The sequence below is a fragment of the Myiozetetes cayanensis genome, unplaced genomic scaffold (genome assembly GCF_022539395.1).
Source record: "Myiozetetes cayanensis isolate MyiCay16 unplaced genomic scaffold, myiCay2020 scf6-25, whole genome shotgun sequence".
Lineage (NCBI taxonomy): Eukaryota > Metazoa > Chordata > Aves > Passeriformes > Tyrannidae > Myiozetetes > Myiozetetes cayanensis.
The window spans coordinates 21,752,302-21,767,334 of record NW_026087853.1 but is presented as its reverse complement, the minus strand read 5'-3'; the positions used below and the strand labels follow the sequence as shown (position 1 = coordinate 21,767,334).

Below are 15,033 nucleotides of genomic sequence, written 5' to 3'. Positions count from 1 at the left end.
ACCAAGATCTGTCACAATGAAATGTACTTGAAACTCTAATGTGAATGGTTTAATTACGTTTCCAAAATGTATGATGGGATTTCTCTCATTTTGCACCTGGTACTTTAAGGAGGAACATGAATACCCTTTTCTAAGGAGTTTACAATCTACAGGTTCCTTTATTAGGAATATAATGATTTATATTTCCTTTCCCTTCTCTCACCAGGCAGAGAGAATCTGCCATAAGGCTGAAGGGATGGCCCTGAAGTAAAGTTGGGTATAAACTTCCTCATTTTTACTTAAGTCTCTCTGTTGTAGCCTCATTGCAGTATATATGGTTCAGATATAACTTGAGAAGAATATTCAGGTACTCTTTAAACAATTCTGCAAATCTGTTGGGAAGAGACACTAAAATGGTGAGTATACTGCATTGCTAGGAGTATGCTAACAGCGTATTACTTCCTACTTGAAGATGAACTTGGAGCAAAATAAAAATCTAACTAAAAAGCTAGATTTACCTGTTTTATCTTTGATTCAGTTTGAGGAACTGTTGAAACCTGTGACCTTCAGTGATAAATATTTCTCCATCACGTCCTTTGTCAGTCATGTCCAGTATTGGCTTGTAGAAGATTGTCTCAGTCTGCAGATTTCCATCCTTCTGCTGTTCCTCAACTAGACTTACAATGGGCTACATTGAAGGAAAGGACTATCTAGAAGTTGATGGGCACAATTTATGCTTTGTTTATGCAAAAACGCTGATGATATTGTGTCATTTTGCACTATGCTTTGACAGTTTCTTGGATTCTGCATCTAAGTCTTGAATTTCATTTGAAAGGCTACAGTTGTCCAGTGAATTTCTCTCTCAAAGACTTTCTGCATACTCTGATGCAACAGCATCCAGTGCAGTCAGTTTTGGAGATGAGATCCTCAACAGTGTCTGTTACAGCTAAGCAATCTCACAGGTTGTCTTTCTTGAGGAGTATTGCAACATTTCTCTCTTCAGTCAGATGTTTCTTCCCAGCATAAGAACTTTTTAGTGTTAAGTTCTGTCAACAGAAAATATGGATGGTGTGTTCTTGTGCATGGATGGTTGTTTGTCATTCCCAGTGAAACAGAACTTCAGAAATACGCATACTTACAAGTCTGCACAACTGATGTGAAGTCCAGGGTTAGTACTGAGGTGACTACATTTTTGCAGAAGTGTAATTTATACATGCTCTTCATCTCAGTATTTTTATTCACAGGGTGATTGATTTCAAATGTCATTGCCTCGGCAAATACTCTTTATGCAGCATTTCCTTGATGAATGAATGCTTTAGGTTGAGACTTTGGTGTATTGGTTCCTCCAGTTTAGGAGATTTACCTTTTTAAGATAAAGATGAATAGCTTATCTCTTGTAGTACACATTGATTTTCCTTTTCTGTACTATTGCGGCATTTCCTTCTATCTTAACTTGTCCTTGGCTATGTGCATCAAGATGAGGGACATCTGTTTTCAATAGCTAACATTGAGTTGGCCTCAATGCACAGGAGAGACAAATAATTAACTTCTTGTCCTTGTGATAATTAACCTAATTGGGCATCATTTTTTTCCTACGTTTTCTAGCACAGGTCATGAACAAATGTGTAGTGTGCCTCATATGTGTGTTATATAAAACTTAAATGTGTGATGCTGAAATCAGTTTCCTTTACATTCAGTTTTCCAGCTGGATTAGTACAGTCTAGCAGGGATGTAAGACCTGTACATGGCCTCCAGAGCCTTCTGCATTGCTATTTTTCAAGTTCCAGTTGTTACTGTACTTTATTTTTTTCTGTGTTCGTGTCAAGTTGCATAGGCCTGACAAATAGAGTACAGTATAGATGAATGTACAGATGGAGCCTTTATGCTGTAGGAACATTATCAACTGTCTGCAAGATGTAGGTTGCTTTTTTTATCATTTCTGATTTTACTGTTCCGCATTTTTGAAAACAGATAACATGTAAAATACTGCTTTTGCAATTAGACAAAATTTTTTGACTGACACTGTTACCAACTCGAATTTTTTTGTTTGTTTGTCTGTGTTTCTTTGCTGATGTCATTGTCACAGAATTTGGTTTAGTTTAGAGCAGTTTTGCTTTTGGAAGCGGCAGTCTACCTCTGGCAGTGTCACTGACATGTTGCCCTTGAACCCTATGCACACAGGGATTCCGTCCTGCGCCCACGATGCGTCTGAGCCAAGCTCTGAACAGTTAATGTGGAGCAGATAAACCCTGTTAACCTGAGTGGGAATGGCACAAAGATGCATGTCTTCAAGGATGCTTCTCAGAAATCGCCTTTTAACTCCTCATAGACTAATTAAGTTGATTTTTATCTAGAGGTTTACCCTAGTGAGTCAGTCGTCTTCCATTTTGCACTTGGAGGGCTGCTACATCTTAATGTGGGATTGGTGGATGAATCGCTTGTAATTTTGAACTCTGTGGTGGGGGTTCATGTGCTGGGGCACACTGAATGTCTGAAGCAATGCTACAGTCTTACAAATTGATAACATAACTGTTAAATCTTAACAGTGCAGAATTGCATTGTCATGGTAGGGGATTCCCAGTGCTACAGTTCTGTTTAAATGTCTTATGGGAAAAACAGATGTTGGAGAAGTATCTGCGTAGAACCTTCCTCTCTTAATTCCCAGTGCTCCTTTATTTGTACCAAGGTTTAGGGCTATCATGTAGATATTTCCCTTGTAGGGCCTGACTTTTTTTATAACACCATATTTACCTTGTCATTACTCCTTTACTTCTCTGCATGATATCAGAGTTACAACACTTGCATTTCTCTGTTCTCTCTGCTGCCTTCTCCCCCAGGTTTCTTAATTATTTTGTATGTCTAAGAATCCTTTCTCAACTTTAGGTTCCAGAACGCATTGTGTTTTAGGTGTGGGCTCTTAACTCTATGGTTTACTTCCAGTGGAAAAAGCCACTGAATGCTTGCAAACACATGGCTGTTCAATAATATATGAATAAAGACAACTGAAGTGGCACCAGAAGACTTTGTGAGATGGTGAACTGAATTTGGCAAACTGCTGAAGTAGCAAGATCCCTGGATCACTGGAGTATGTTGCAGGAATGATGCAAGTTTCAGTACATTTTTCTGAAAAGACCTTTGGGATGCTACGTGCTGGTTTTAGGTGATGGTGGTTCCAGCGTAGTTTGCAAAGAGGAGCTGATCTTCAAAGGATTGCTACTAGTTGCCAGAGAACAACATCTGCACAAAATACAGCTGGATGGCTCTGAGGCTGATGGTTGGCTGACATAATGGGCCATACAGTAGTATTAAGAGAGATAAGATCATCTGATGGTAACTGTGAGTCTACTAACTGACTGAGGCCTTAATACCCATTATTTATCAAGAGACAGATCTGGAGATTTGAAGTTAGAGCTTTTCCATAACCAGTTAATTTGGGGGCAAATAGTCACAGATGGTGTGATCAGAGTAGATCTATACTACAAGGGAGATGGTGGGCTTCACTACGAGTGTATTGATGCAGACAGACTGTGGGCTGTTATAAGGGAATAGGATGCACATTGGTGTTCCCAACTGTGCAAAGGAAAGAAATTGCTATCTTTTTGCTTGAAATACAGAAAGCAGTTTTATAGAAACAACCTTACAGTAGCTCAGGAGAAGGATGATTCTGTAGTTTCGTCTCAGCTGTTCAAGAGTTCACACGGCAACGATTTGTTCTGCACCAAACAGATGCTCTGTGCCATTGCAGCCTTCCCCACAGTAGCTGCTCAAGAAAAACTGGTCCAAAGATAATTCCTTCTGGGATAAGGTGATCCCTTCTGAAAAATGATGTGCAAACATCTTTATGAGTAAACCCAGGATCTGCAAGGATTTTGTTTCCGTGGTCAATATGACGGTTCAATTGTAGAATACGTTGCCACCAGCATCCTGATTACGTTGCAGGTATGGAAGATGCTTACACAAGCAAATCATACAGTGTCTGTATGATTTGTCTAGTATGTCTCCAGTTAATTGATAACATATGGGTGAGTATAGTGTTGTCACTCCTTTACATTTCCATAAATAATCAAAGCTCCATGAAGTTCTTGAAACAAAACAGTTGTCAGCAGATCAAACACTCCAGCCTTGGCCTTGCTTTTTACAACCTTGTTACAGCCAAGAACCTGTGCCGTGAATGCAGAGACCTTCACTGACTGGACTAAGATGGTGTTTTCAACTTCCAGATGCTGCCAATTCCTGCAAGGTTGTGCTGGTATTTTGGATAACATTGCTTATTAAAAGTTTAGTCAGAAATGGAGGTGAGATTACTTTGAAGCTCAGGACTTAGAAATAGCTGCAGAATAAATGATGTGATTGAAGTCACAGAGAAAAATGCAGTGAAGCTCTGACAACGGCAGTGACTCCAGATGCTGCACAGGAGCTTGTGCTCTGCAAGTTATTTGAAGAGTCCACTGACAACTAAAAAGCACCTGGTGTTCTGTGCTCAGTTAGAAATGCCCTTCTATGGGCATGACCTTCCACAAAAGAATAAACTGAAAAATCTCTGGGCTCACAGCTGCAGCCCAGGACATTGTGAAATATGAATAGATGATAATTCTGCTTTATAATGATTGTTCAAGAGAGGAGAGCAGTCTGGCTTTTAAAATACTGTTTCTACAGCATGACCTTTTTGTAACTGTGGGTACTATTCTGAAAGTGTTTTATCTACAACCAGCCTTTGTAATTGTTTTTATTTGAACACAGGTTGCACTGCCAATCATAGTGACTCTGCAGACACAGAGATGTGCAGGGCTGGCCTTACTTTCTCCTTGAGTGTTTTTAAATGTTGTTCTTATGTCTGCTGTTTCTTACTCACAGACCTGGAAGTTAAAAATGGAAAACAATTACTCTGTTCAATATTCTGTGCTTGCTCTCTGAGAACCAAATGATAACAGCTTTTATATAGAGATGTATAGATATGTACATACACATACATGTTCTCAGGTATTTATTTTTAAATAATATAAAGTATTTTTTATCATTTTTGTTCTTTTTGTAAAGCTATGGATGACATTTATATGCTGTGAGAAATCCAGTAAAATATTTTCCTTGAAGTCAGTTTTTTTCCTCTATCTTGTAGTTTTCATATTCCCAGCTTTTCACTTCACCACTTGGTTTTTAGCTGCTTATTTTCCATGATTGCGGTAAGACAAAAAGATTGATGCTGTTGGGTACAGACTGGCTCTTTTAAAAACAATCCTTTTAAGTATAGTAGAACAAATAGTGAAAAGGCAATAAAATAAACGCCAGGAAGGAAACTGCTACATTTGGCTCATGCTAATTGGACTTTATACTATGTCATTAAGAGTTGCTTAGTAGGTAATCTACAATGCTCATTTTATTGGATTAGCAAAAACAAGAACCATGTTTGACTCTTGTACACGAAATTAAAATTACCCTATGAACTTTTAATCAAAAGCCTAGTGTTAAAAAACATGACTGGATTTGCAAAGGCTGTAGAAATACTGTAGCAGCTGATTGTAGGTGTGATTGCTTGCTGTAAAAATGCTGAAAGTCATCTCAAAAGGAGAAATAGAAACTTTTTCAAATTTTAGGTATTTGTGATGTTTGTATGTTACCACAAAAAAAAAAGAAAAAAGTTGATCATGGGACTTAATGACATGGGACTTCACCTCCTTATATAGTTAGATGAGAAGGAATTAGTATATAAATATGGACTGTATCCTCACAGGTGTTGAGTGCTGACCTAAATCTGCTTTTCCTTGAGGTCCATGCACAGCTCTCCTTGGCTTTACTTGAATAGCCATTCTCAAGCCTTCTGTATCAGACCTGCTTTTAAAAATGGATTTACTGGTTTGAGATTTATATATGCAAAGATGTGTGCTTATTCTCTGGCAGCCTGCCTCCCATCCTCTCCCACCCCAGCTGCCCCCTGCCAAGGCGAGCACCAACCTGTGGGGTTTGGGTGGTGGAGGAAAGTCTGCGTGCAGCTTCTGTCAGAGGCTGGCTGTGCTCTCACTCCTTTGTGCACCCTTGCTCAGAGTAAGTATCTTCCTCAAAAGCCCCTGGGCCACACAACAGCCTCCCTGTCTCGGTGCCCACCTGCACTGCCCTGTCTGGGTGAAGCTCTCAGTTAAACAGCTCCCATTTTCACTGTGCTCATCTCTCCACCTGAGCTGTTGTGTGTCCACCTGAGCTGCTACAGCAGGCTGGTGAGCCGAGGCACCCCAAAAAAGAGGATGCAGCCCAGACTGTATGGCTCCATTGCCACTGTCTCACTAAAATGGAGCTTTTCATTAAGTCAAGGGAGAACAGCTCATGTAGCTGCTGCTGTGAAGCTGGCACCTGGCACAGCCCCAGTTCCCTTCCCGTGGTCCACGGTTCACGTTAATACTGTATTTCATGGCGTGCAAAGGGAAAAAGCTTTTGCTATCAGCGAGAGATACCAGTCTGCCCTGGTGGACCCTCTTTTATCTTTGAGACTGATCTCCACAGCCTCTCTGTGCATCACTTCACCTTCCCCCAGAGTGGTGCTGCGACACAGGGCAGCTCTGTGCACAAGAGGCAGAGGAATTGCTGTCTTCTCCAGATGAAAAGTGACGTCTGATCTCTCAAATGTGGTAATTGTACTGTAATCTGGATTAATCTGGCCTTCCGATGCATATAATGGGACATAAATTTTGCTGAGCAATGTTTTATGAGCAGGCTCACCAAGGGATGCTAATCTGGAGCATGAGTTTCCCTCATGCCAAATAAGGATCTGAGATGTGTATTTGAGAGAAGGACCCTTTCAAAAACATTTGCTTAAGCTGGGAGCTTCTAGGGCTGGTTCAGTCACTGTAGACAGGTCCAAGTCATTAAAAGAAGAAAACAAAAACCAGGTATATTTTATTGCTTGTCAAATTCCCCAAAGCTATTTTGAAACACAGGGCAAACATTCACTAGGAACTTCTTAAAGCTCTGACTAGCTGTACATGAGTAATAAGGGCTCTCATCATAAATATTTACATAGATGAGTACGTAAGGGCTCTCAGCCCTTGTCAGCTTAGTCAGTATGGTCACATCTCCCTCTTTTGGCTGCCACAGCCTGGAGCAGGAGTCAGCAATTCTTAATGTTTAGCAAAGCAGCCTTTGCTACTGTTCAGCTGTATGGACTGAGTGCGTTGCTGTGGTTGGAATGCTATTGGAAATGTAAAGGGATAGCCTCAAGGAATTGTTCCCAGAGGATACAGTTATAGGTGGCTGTGGGCTTTTTGCATATACCACAGAAATTTGGATAGAGGGAAGGAAAGGATTTTTTATTTAAAGATGAAACTCAGTTAACAGTATCTGAGTGCACTACCCAAATTGAGCCCCAGGTAATTAGTGGGAAATAGTGAAGCAAGAGCCCACCCAAGCCTGAGTCACAACTGTAGTCACAGTGTCCAAATGCTTCTTGAATTCACACAGGCTTGGTGCTGTGACCACTTCCCTGGGGACCCTGTTCCAAAGCCAAACGCCTTTTACAAAGGGTAAAAAACCTTTTCGTAATATCTAACTTCAACCTCCCGTGACTCAGCTTCATGCCATTTCCTCGAGTCCTGTCACTGCTCATAAGAGTGAATAGATCAGTATCTGCCCCTCCACTTGCCCTCACGAGGAAGTTGTAGACTGCAATGACGTCTGCCCTCAGTGTCCTCTTTTCCAGGCTGAACAGACCAACAGCCCTCAGCCACTCCTCATATGGCTTCACCTCCAAACTCTTCATCATCCTTGTTGCCCTCCTTTGGACACTCTCTCATAGCTTGAGATCTTTCTTATATTGCAGTGCCCAAAACTGCACACAATATTCAAGGTGAGGCCACACCAGTGCAGAGCAGAGCGGGACAATCCCCTCCCTTGACTGGATGGCGATGCTTTGCCTGATGCCCCTCAGGACAGAGTTGGCCCTCCTGGCTGCCAGGGCACTGCTGACTCATATTCAGCTCACCACTGACCAGGACCTCTAGGTCCCTTTCGGCAGCACTGCTCTCCAGCCTCTCATTCCATGGTCTGTCTGTACACACCATCCAGGGTTGCCCCATCCCAGGTGCACAATCCAGCACTTGCCTTTGTTAAACTTCCTGTGGTTGGTGATCGCCCATCTCTCTAATTTGTCAAGGCCTCTCTGCAGGGCTCTCCGCCCTCAAGGAAGTTGATAGCTTCTCCCAATTTACCATCATATGCAAACTTACTTAGTATGCCCTAGATTCCTGCGTCCAAGTTGTTAATGAAAATGTTGAAGAGAACAGGGACTAAGATGGAGACCCACAGAACCCCACTAGTGACTGGACATTGTGGAATTCAAACCCTATTTCCCTCATGCTTCAGGCTCCCTTGCCCTCAGAATAACCCCAGCTTTCCTCATCTCCTAGCAGATGTGCTGCCTTCTCTGTATCAGTGCTTCTATGACCTAGATGGAGGGAAGGCGGTTTGAGTCCCCTCTTACTTCTTTGCCAGCTGGCTGCTGTTTTCCAAGGCTCTCATGGGAGCACAAGGCTGTGATTCAGCTCCCCCACTTTAGCACTGTGCAGCAGAGTTGTGCCTGCCCTGGGTGCAAGTCCCCTGACTCCAAGCAAACAATTAGCCCCAGAGGAGGCAGCTGCACGCCAGGCTCCCCAAACAGGTGGAAGCCGGGGTAATACACAGCTCTCTAGTTCCCACTTCCTTGTAGTTATATGGCACGTGCTGGAGCAAAAATATTGCTGCAAATCCTTTGTCCAATCCTCTGAACGTCTTCATTAATGATCAGGTTGTAGAGTCTCCCTCCTTGGAGATACTCAAAAGCTGTCTGGACATGGTCCTGGACAACCAGCTCTCAGGGGCCCTGCTTGAGCAGGGGTTGGACAAGATGATCTCCAGAGGTCCCCTACAACCTCAGCCCCTGCATGACTGGGGTTTGGGGCACTGCCTTAGCCCCCCCCCACCTGCTGATTTACTGACACTCATGACTTGCATGTTGCCAGAGGAAGCGCGAAACTGCTCCCCGCAGGGACTCTGTAAAAGGGCTTTGTTTCAGCATGATGCCTGCAGTACACCTGTATCTTACATTCACTAATTATATGGCCAGATGAATTTACTGACCCTTCCCTGAGCCAGGCCATCATTTCCTTTTCCAGCAGTGTTGGTTTTGCCTACCCAATGCATTACTTAAGCTCTGAGGTAGTTATTGCCTGCATGAGCAGCACCAGCAGCACTTACTGGATGTTGAACATTTGAGTCTTGCACCCCTGAGCTTTGAGATATGTCTCCATCTGCCTCCAGCCCCCATTCCTGATCCTCCCAACAAGTTTCCTTCAGAGCAGACTGACCACGAGGCACTGGGTGGGGGAGAGGCAGGTTTAAAGGAGCTAATATTGGTTAGTGGGGGCTGCTCAGCCCCACAGAGATGCCAGCAGGTGGACTAAACCTTTTGCTGCAGTCTTAGTCTTTTCCCAACAAAAAGCAAGAAATTCCCAGGTTAATGCTTTAGAAGCGAAGTCAACAAATAGGTCTCTAGGGATGTAAATGGATAACTTACAGCATGTGTTTATTTAAAAATGAATCAAGTAAATTTGATGTTGTAAAATATACAAACTTGAAGAAATAAATATACAAACAGAGGCAGGAAATCTGGGTGGCCACACTCACCATGGGGGAAATCAGTGTAAAACTGCCCCTATTCCAGAGCCTCCTCATCATGCCCTGATGATACCACACACTTCCTTACTTCTGCAGATCACCCCATGCACTCTTCTGATACTGGAGCTGTGATTTTTTTTCTCCTGAGTCATTTGCTGTGCACTAGTACCCAGATGACACCCTGCAGCACACCCAAAATCATCTCAGACTCCTCCCAGTCTTCTGCTCCCTGGGAATTTTGCATGTGTATGTTGTTCCTCATCCACAGTTACACATCTCTGCTCTCCCACTCTCCCAGTGCCCTCCTGCTGTTCCTCTTCCAGGACCTCCCTCCTCTTCACAACCTTTCTCTCCCCACTGCCACCTCTGTCAGGATTAGAGAGCCCTTAACAGAAAATGCTTTGCCATGCTCTATCAGGTGGAAAGGTGGCTACTGAGTCCTGGTCACAGGGTAAAGAAAACTCCTTGGGTTTACACCCACTACAGCAATGCAGCTGCAGATCTCAGGGCCCAGCTCCCCAGCTTCTGTTAAACCCACAGGGTCTGATGAGTCCCAAATAGCATGCTCCTCTTTCATCACGGACACATTGCAAAGCAGAGATACTTGGGGCAGTTTTGCCAGCAGAAACGTGATGTGAGGGAACATGAGTGAGTGTTTAATGTGGGGCTGTTCTTCCAGGTCCTCCCAGGCTGATAGGGGCTGTTTGCAGTGCTGCACAGTGCCAGCTATGCACCCTGCTCTCTTCCAGCATCACGGATAACACTGCTGAGGAGCAGTTGGTCCTGCAACCAGCACATACTCAACTGCTTGGCCACAGTATGCAGCTGTTTGGGTGGGGGCAGGGTCTTTTCAAACAGCACAGGAGAGGCAGGGGGGAATGTTATTTGTGCTGGCTACAATAAACACTAGTTTTACACTCCCAGACAGAGTCAGCTATCCCCTTGGGGTGCTTGAAATGCTGGAGAATTCACCAGCTGTTTTCTTTGGACACTGGTGTGTTGTATCTGGACAGAAACTGAGTCATGCTGTTAGACCAAGCTCATCCGCCAGTCTGCTATGCCAAGAAAACTTTGCCCACTAGTAGGACGTCTGCCTGCTTTATAAACAGCAGGGCTGTTTGCTCTGGTCTGTGGCCCTCTGGAGGAGAGAAGGAAGGCACTCAGCCAAGGTCGCGGGGAGAGCTGGGGCAGGGCAATTTCCCAGGCTCCAACCTGATGGCTTCATCCCTGTCTCTTCCTTCTGCAGGTCCCCACTGGCTTTGAGCAGAGGAATAGAATACACAGCATAAAATCCCAGCTCCTGAGGCAAGTGATAGGCCTCACCCAAGGAGCTGTCTTACAGGTCAGAGAGAGAGTACTCTGAATACTGTATGTTGTACACAGTGCCCATGAGGTGCTTAACACATGGTGGCTGCACGCAGGACCTGGGGCTGCTTTTACAGAGACTCAGCTGTGGAGCAGTTCCTGGGAGCAGCCGGCAGCTTTGAACCCTTCCGGGATGTCGCTGTCCAGTTTAGAAATGATTTTGTAAATGGGTTTCTTCCAGGAGGGGTCGGCATCCTTGCCCGCCCTGACGGCACTGAAGAACTCCTGCAGCGTCACACTGGCCACCTCCAGGAACCGCCCTGGCACCTGCAGCAAGATGGCCATCAGCTCATGGCACCACAGTATTCCTGGCTCCTCCTTGCTCCCGCAAACCCCACCATCCTTATCCCCCAGCTCCCCCTCCTCACCTCAAAGTCATTGCCCTTGTTATAGTGCATGTTGAGGGCACGGAAGAGCTCTGAGTCGCGGGAGACCTGGAGAGTGCAAGCATCCACCACACCCTCTAGCAGGGCCTGTCGGGCAAACTTCTCCACCTGGATGTAGTAAAACTCACGGAAGTTGCTGAACCACTTGATGAGCTGGGAGGTGATGCAGCGGCTGAACTGCCAGAGAGAGAAGGAGGATGGGTTATGTCAGCTTGGAGCCTCCCTATGCCTGAGACCCCATGAACCCAGCCACACAATTCTGGCCTGGCCCAAACCCAACCCTGCCTCAGGGCTGCCGAAATACCAGCTGGGACAATGACATGGGGGTGTTCACAGTGCTCTCCCCACTGAGATTTGGATCTCAGCTGCCCTGAAGTGGGGAGACACACTCCCAATGTGCTTGAATCCCAACACCTCAATTGCACAGTGAAGACCTGGCAACCCAGTTCTGCCATAGCCCTGAGCACCTGCTCCAGGGCAGCCCATGCTGAAATGGGTGCTGTCCTCTGGCTCCTGCTAGCAAGGCAGGGAAACACAAGAGCAGCCCTCCCTCATGGTTGCCCAGTGAGGCAGGCTAAGTGCCACACTGCACGGAGGCACCAGCCCAGGTTACTGCCATTTTACCTGCACGTCAAGGAAGTAGGTCTTCAGCAGAGTGGAGCTGGGGTAGCGAGTGAAGAAAAACATCAGCTTGGCCTTCTTCAGGTGGCTGGGGGTCAGTGCCTCCTGCATGTGCCTTAGAGTCAAGGAAAGCCTGCACGCAGCAGTCCCCCAGCTCAGCATGTCCCTGAGCACCAGCCCTGACACACGCATACCCAGTGCCCATGACAGCTCCTCCCCACAGCCTGGCAGCAGGGCACAGGGGATTAGCTCCTGGCTGGGCAGCCACTGGATTTTCCCTTCAGCATCCCTGAAGAAGCTAATGCCCATGGCACTGTACAGGCTAGTGGGAACAGGGATTCCCATGAGACACCTGTTCATAGCATAGGATTATAGGACCACTAGTATGGCCTAAGAACAGGCTTGGGAGCTCCTGACTTAGGCCCACAGCTATACTACAGCATCTAACCAACCCTGAGGACCAGCAGTGACCCTCCATGGCTTAGGACCTCTTTCTTGCTCACACCCTTTTAGCCCCCTGTGGAGCATTAGGGACCCTGGCCTTGCAGAGACTGGCAGGGGCTTTGCCAAGCTGTGGCTCCATAGGACAAGGGGACCACATTCCCCAGGGACTTCTCTAGCTGCCCCCAAAGGATATCTGAGTCGAGGCAAAGGGTGCTCCATCCATCACAGCTGGCAGCTCACTGTGGCCATCCCTGCCAGCCGGCAGCAGTGCCAGACTCTCCCTGTTGGCAGGACTCAGGGGCAGGGGATGGTGCTGCTGCTGTCTCACAACCGAGGACCTCAGTTTGACGGTTCCCCAGTGCAAGCTGAGGGGCTCTGGAGGACCCCTCTCCAGAGCAGATGGGCTCCCATGAGACTTGCTGCCCCAGAGGCTGTGCTGGCCGTAGTCCAACAGCTGGCTCAACAGCTGGCTGTCCTGAACAGGGGTGACTGGGCTCAGTGAATAACCCATGCTGGGTATCTGAGAGGATTTTCTGATGCCCTTTGAACTGGAGGAGCCAGCATGAGAGCCTGGGCTCTTCTCCAAAGCTCCTGACAGGACTTGAGCCTGGGCTAAGCCCAGTGAGCCTGGTGCGTTCATGGGAGATGGCTTAGCAAGTTGCTTTCTGCATTTCCCACCAGCAAAATACTCTCTCCTGGCATCTGGCCCCAGCACCAGGCAGCTGTTGTGCTGCTGCTGGAGGTGGCTGGCTGCCTTTGGCCAGACAGTCTTCAGGACAGAGTCCACCACCTGGGATGTTACCCCAGCCAGCTCATGCTTCAGTGCCTGTGAAAGGACCCTCACTGCTGTGGGCAGGCCACCTGTGTCACATTTGTCCTTGTCCTCCTCCAGCCCACGCACCTCCCGGATGCTCCTCCAGAGAGGTGCTTTGCAGGGGTTGCTGGTGACAGTGGCACTGTCCTTGTCCAGTCTGTCTCTGGGTCTTTCAGGAAGTGGCTGCACTTTCTCAGAATCTTCCTGGGTTTGGGCAGCATCCCCAGAGTCACAGACCTGGTAGAACTTTTCCTGAAGCCGCCTCAGCTGCTGCTCTAAAAAGCAGAGCTGCTCCTTCAGCTGCTGGCAGCCCTTGGCATGGGAGCTGCCACCCATGGGGGCCACTCGTCCAGCCACTCCCAGACCCTGCTGGGGCATCTTTGGCTTCCTCTTGTTCTCCTGGGGCATCTCACCACCCCTCTCCTTCTCATGCCTAAAAGCTGCCTCCAGGTTGGTGCCAAATGCCTGAGGGGTTGGTGGGAGGCTCATGCCTTGGATGATGCTCTCCACTCTGGCCCTCTTGGCTCGTAGGTGCTGGTTAGAGAGCTGGTCCCCATCACCAGCACAGGGCATGGGAGCCGAGGCACGGGTTCTGGGGAAAGCCAAGGCTTGCGCTCCTTCTCCAGGAGATGCACCATGCTCATCCTGAGGCAGGGCCACTGCCTGAGAGGAAGGGAAAAGGATGGTGGAGTCCAGGCTCCTGCCAAACATTGGATGGCTGAGGAACTGTGATATGAGGGATGCATTGGAGGAAGGCAAAAGAGAGTCAGTCTGGAAACAGGGCTCCGAATTCAGCTCCTGGCCATGCCCTGAAGTGGCATGGCCTCTGTCCTGCTCAAAGCCAGTCCTGCTATCCATTTTGTCTTCTTCCTGCCTGTACACTGGAGAGCTGACCTTCAGCTGGTTGGGGATCATTTCCAGTGTCAGACTAGCAGGCTTCCCAGCTGTTTGATGTTTCAGCCTGCTAGCAGTGTGGAAGTGGAGAAAGAGCAAGAAACAGGACCTCATACAGCAGTTCTCCATGCACATGGCCAGATATTTTTCCTCACAGATTTCCATAGCATCACTGCTCCCTTGCAAAAACTATTTCACCAGGGAATGACCCAGGCAGAAACCTCCAAGCACTGCAAAAGCTATGAGCAGGCTGTTGGGTGTCACATCACAGCAGCAATGCCCTGGGCACTGCCACAGCTCCCACCTACCAGCCAGGGATTCATCGTGCCCAGAGTACATTTTACCTGGTTTGGGCCCCAGATGTGCCTGGCAACACACTGCCAGCTGCATCCACACCAGAGGCATTTGAGGAAACTCCCCTCTGAGCTTGTGGACTCAGGTACAAGGGTGGTGAGCACCAGGTGGAGCCCTCTGCCACATATGCCTGGGCAAAGGTGGGTTTGGGTGCTCCTGGGTGCTGACAGAGCACAGAACAGCAGCTGCATTCCTGGTGAAGGCATTCACACCAGGGCATGGTTGCTGCTGGCTTCTGCCAGCCCCCAGCACCCACCATCAGAGGCACCAGGGCATGGGGATGGATGGCAGCGCTGGGGGACTGGGCCAGCAAAAACAGGCTGGTGGAAAGGGGCATAGTGAGAGTAAAAGTGTGATGTGACCTGCTGCAAGTGGGACCCACTGAGATGTTCAGGCTAACACAGCACGGGGTTCCTAAGTGCTTGGCAAAACAATGAATAAAAGGAATGGGGATTATCAGGAAAGAGAAAAACTACTGAGCCAGCAGCCCCAGGCTTAAAATTGTCATGCTGACTCCACTAAGGGATCCACCCCTCCACT

At 47.2% G+C, this 15,033-nt stretch overlaps 1 protein-coding gene across 1 annotated transcript; it reads right to left on the bottom strand.

The window, feature by feature from the left end:
• Positions 1–11,061: 11,061 nt before the first annotated feature.
• Positions 11,062–14,160, bottom strand: PROX2 (prospero homeobox 2). The gene is given in 4 exon segments (XM_050335657.1): positions 11,062–11,247; positions 11,349–11,630; positions 11,991–12,092; positions 12,760–14,160. Coding segments are annotated over 4 exon segments (1,971 nt in total).
• Between the last annotated feature and the right edge of the window lie 873 nt (positions 14,161–15,033).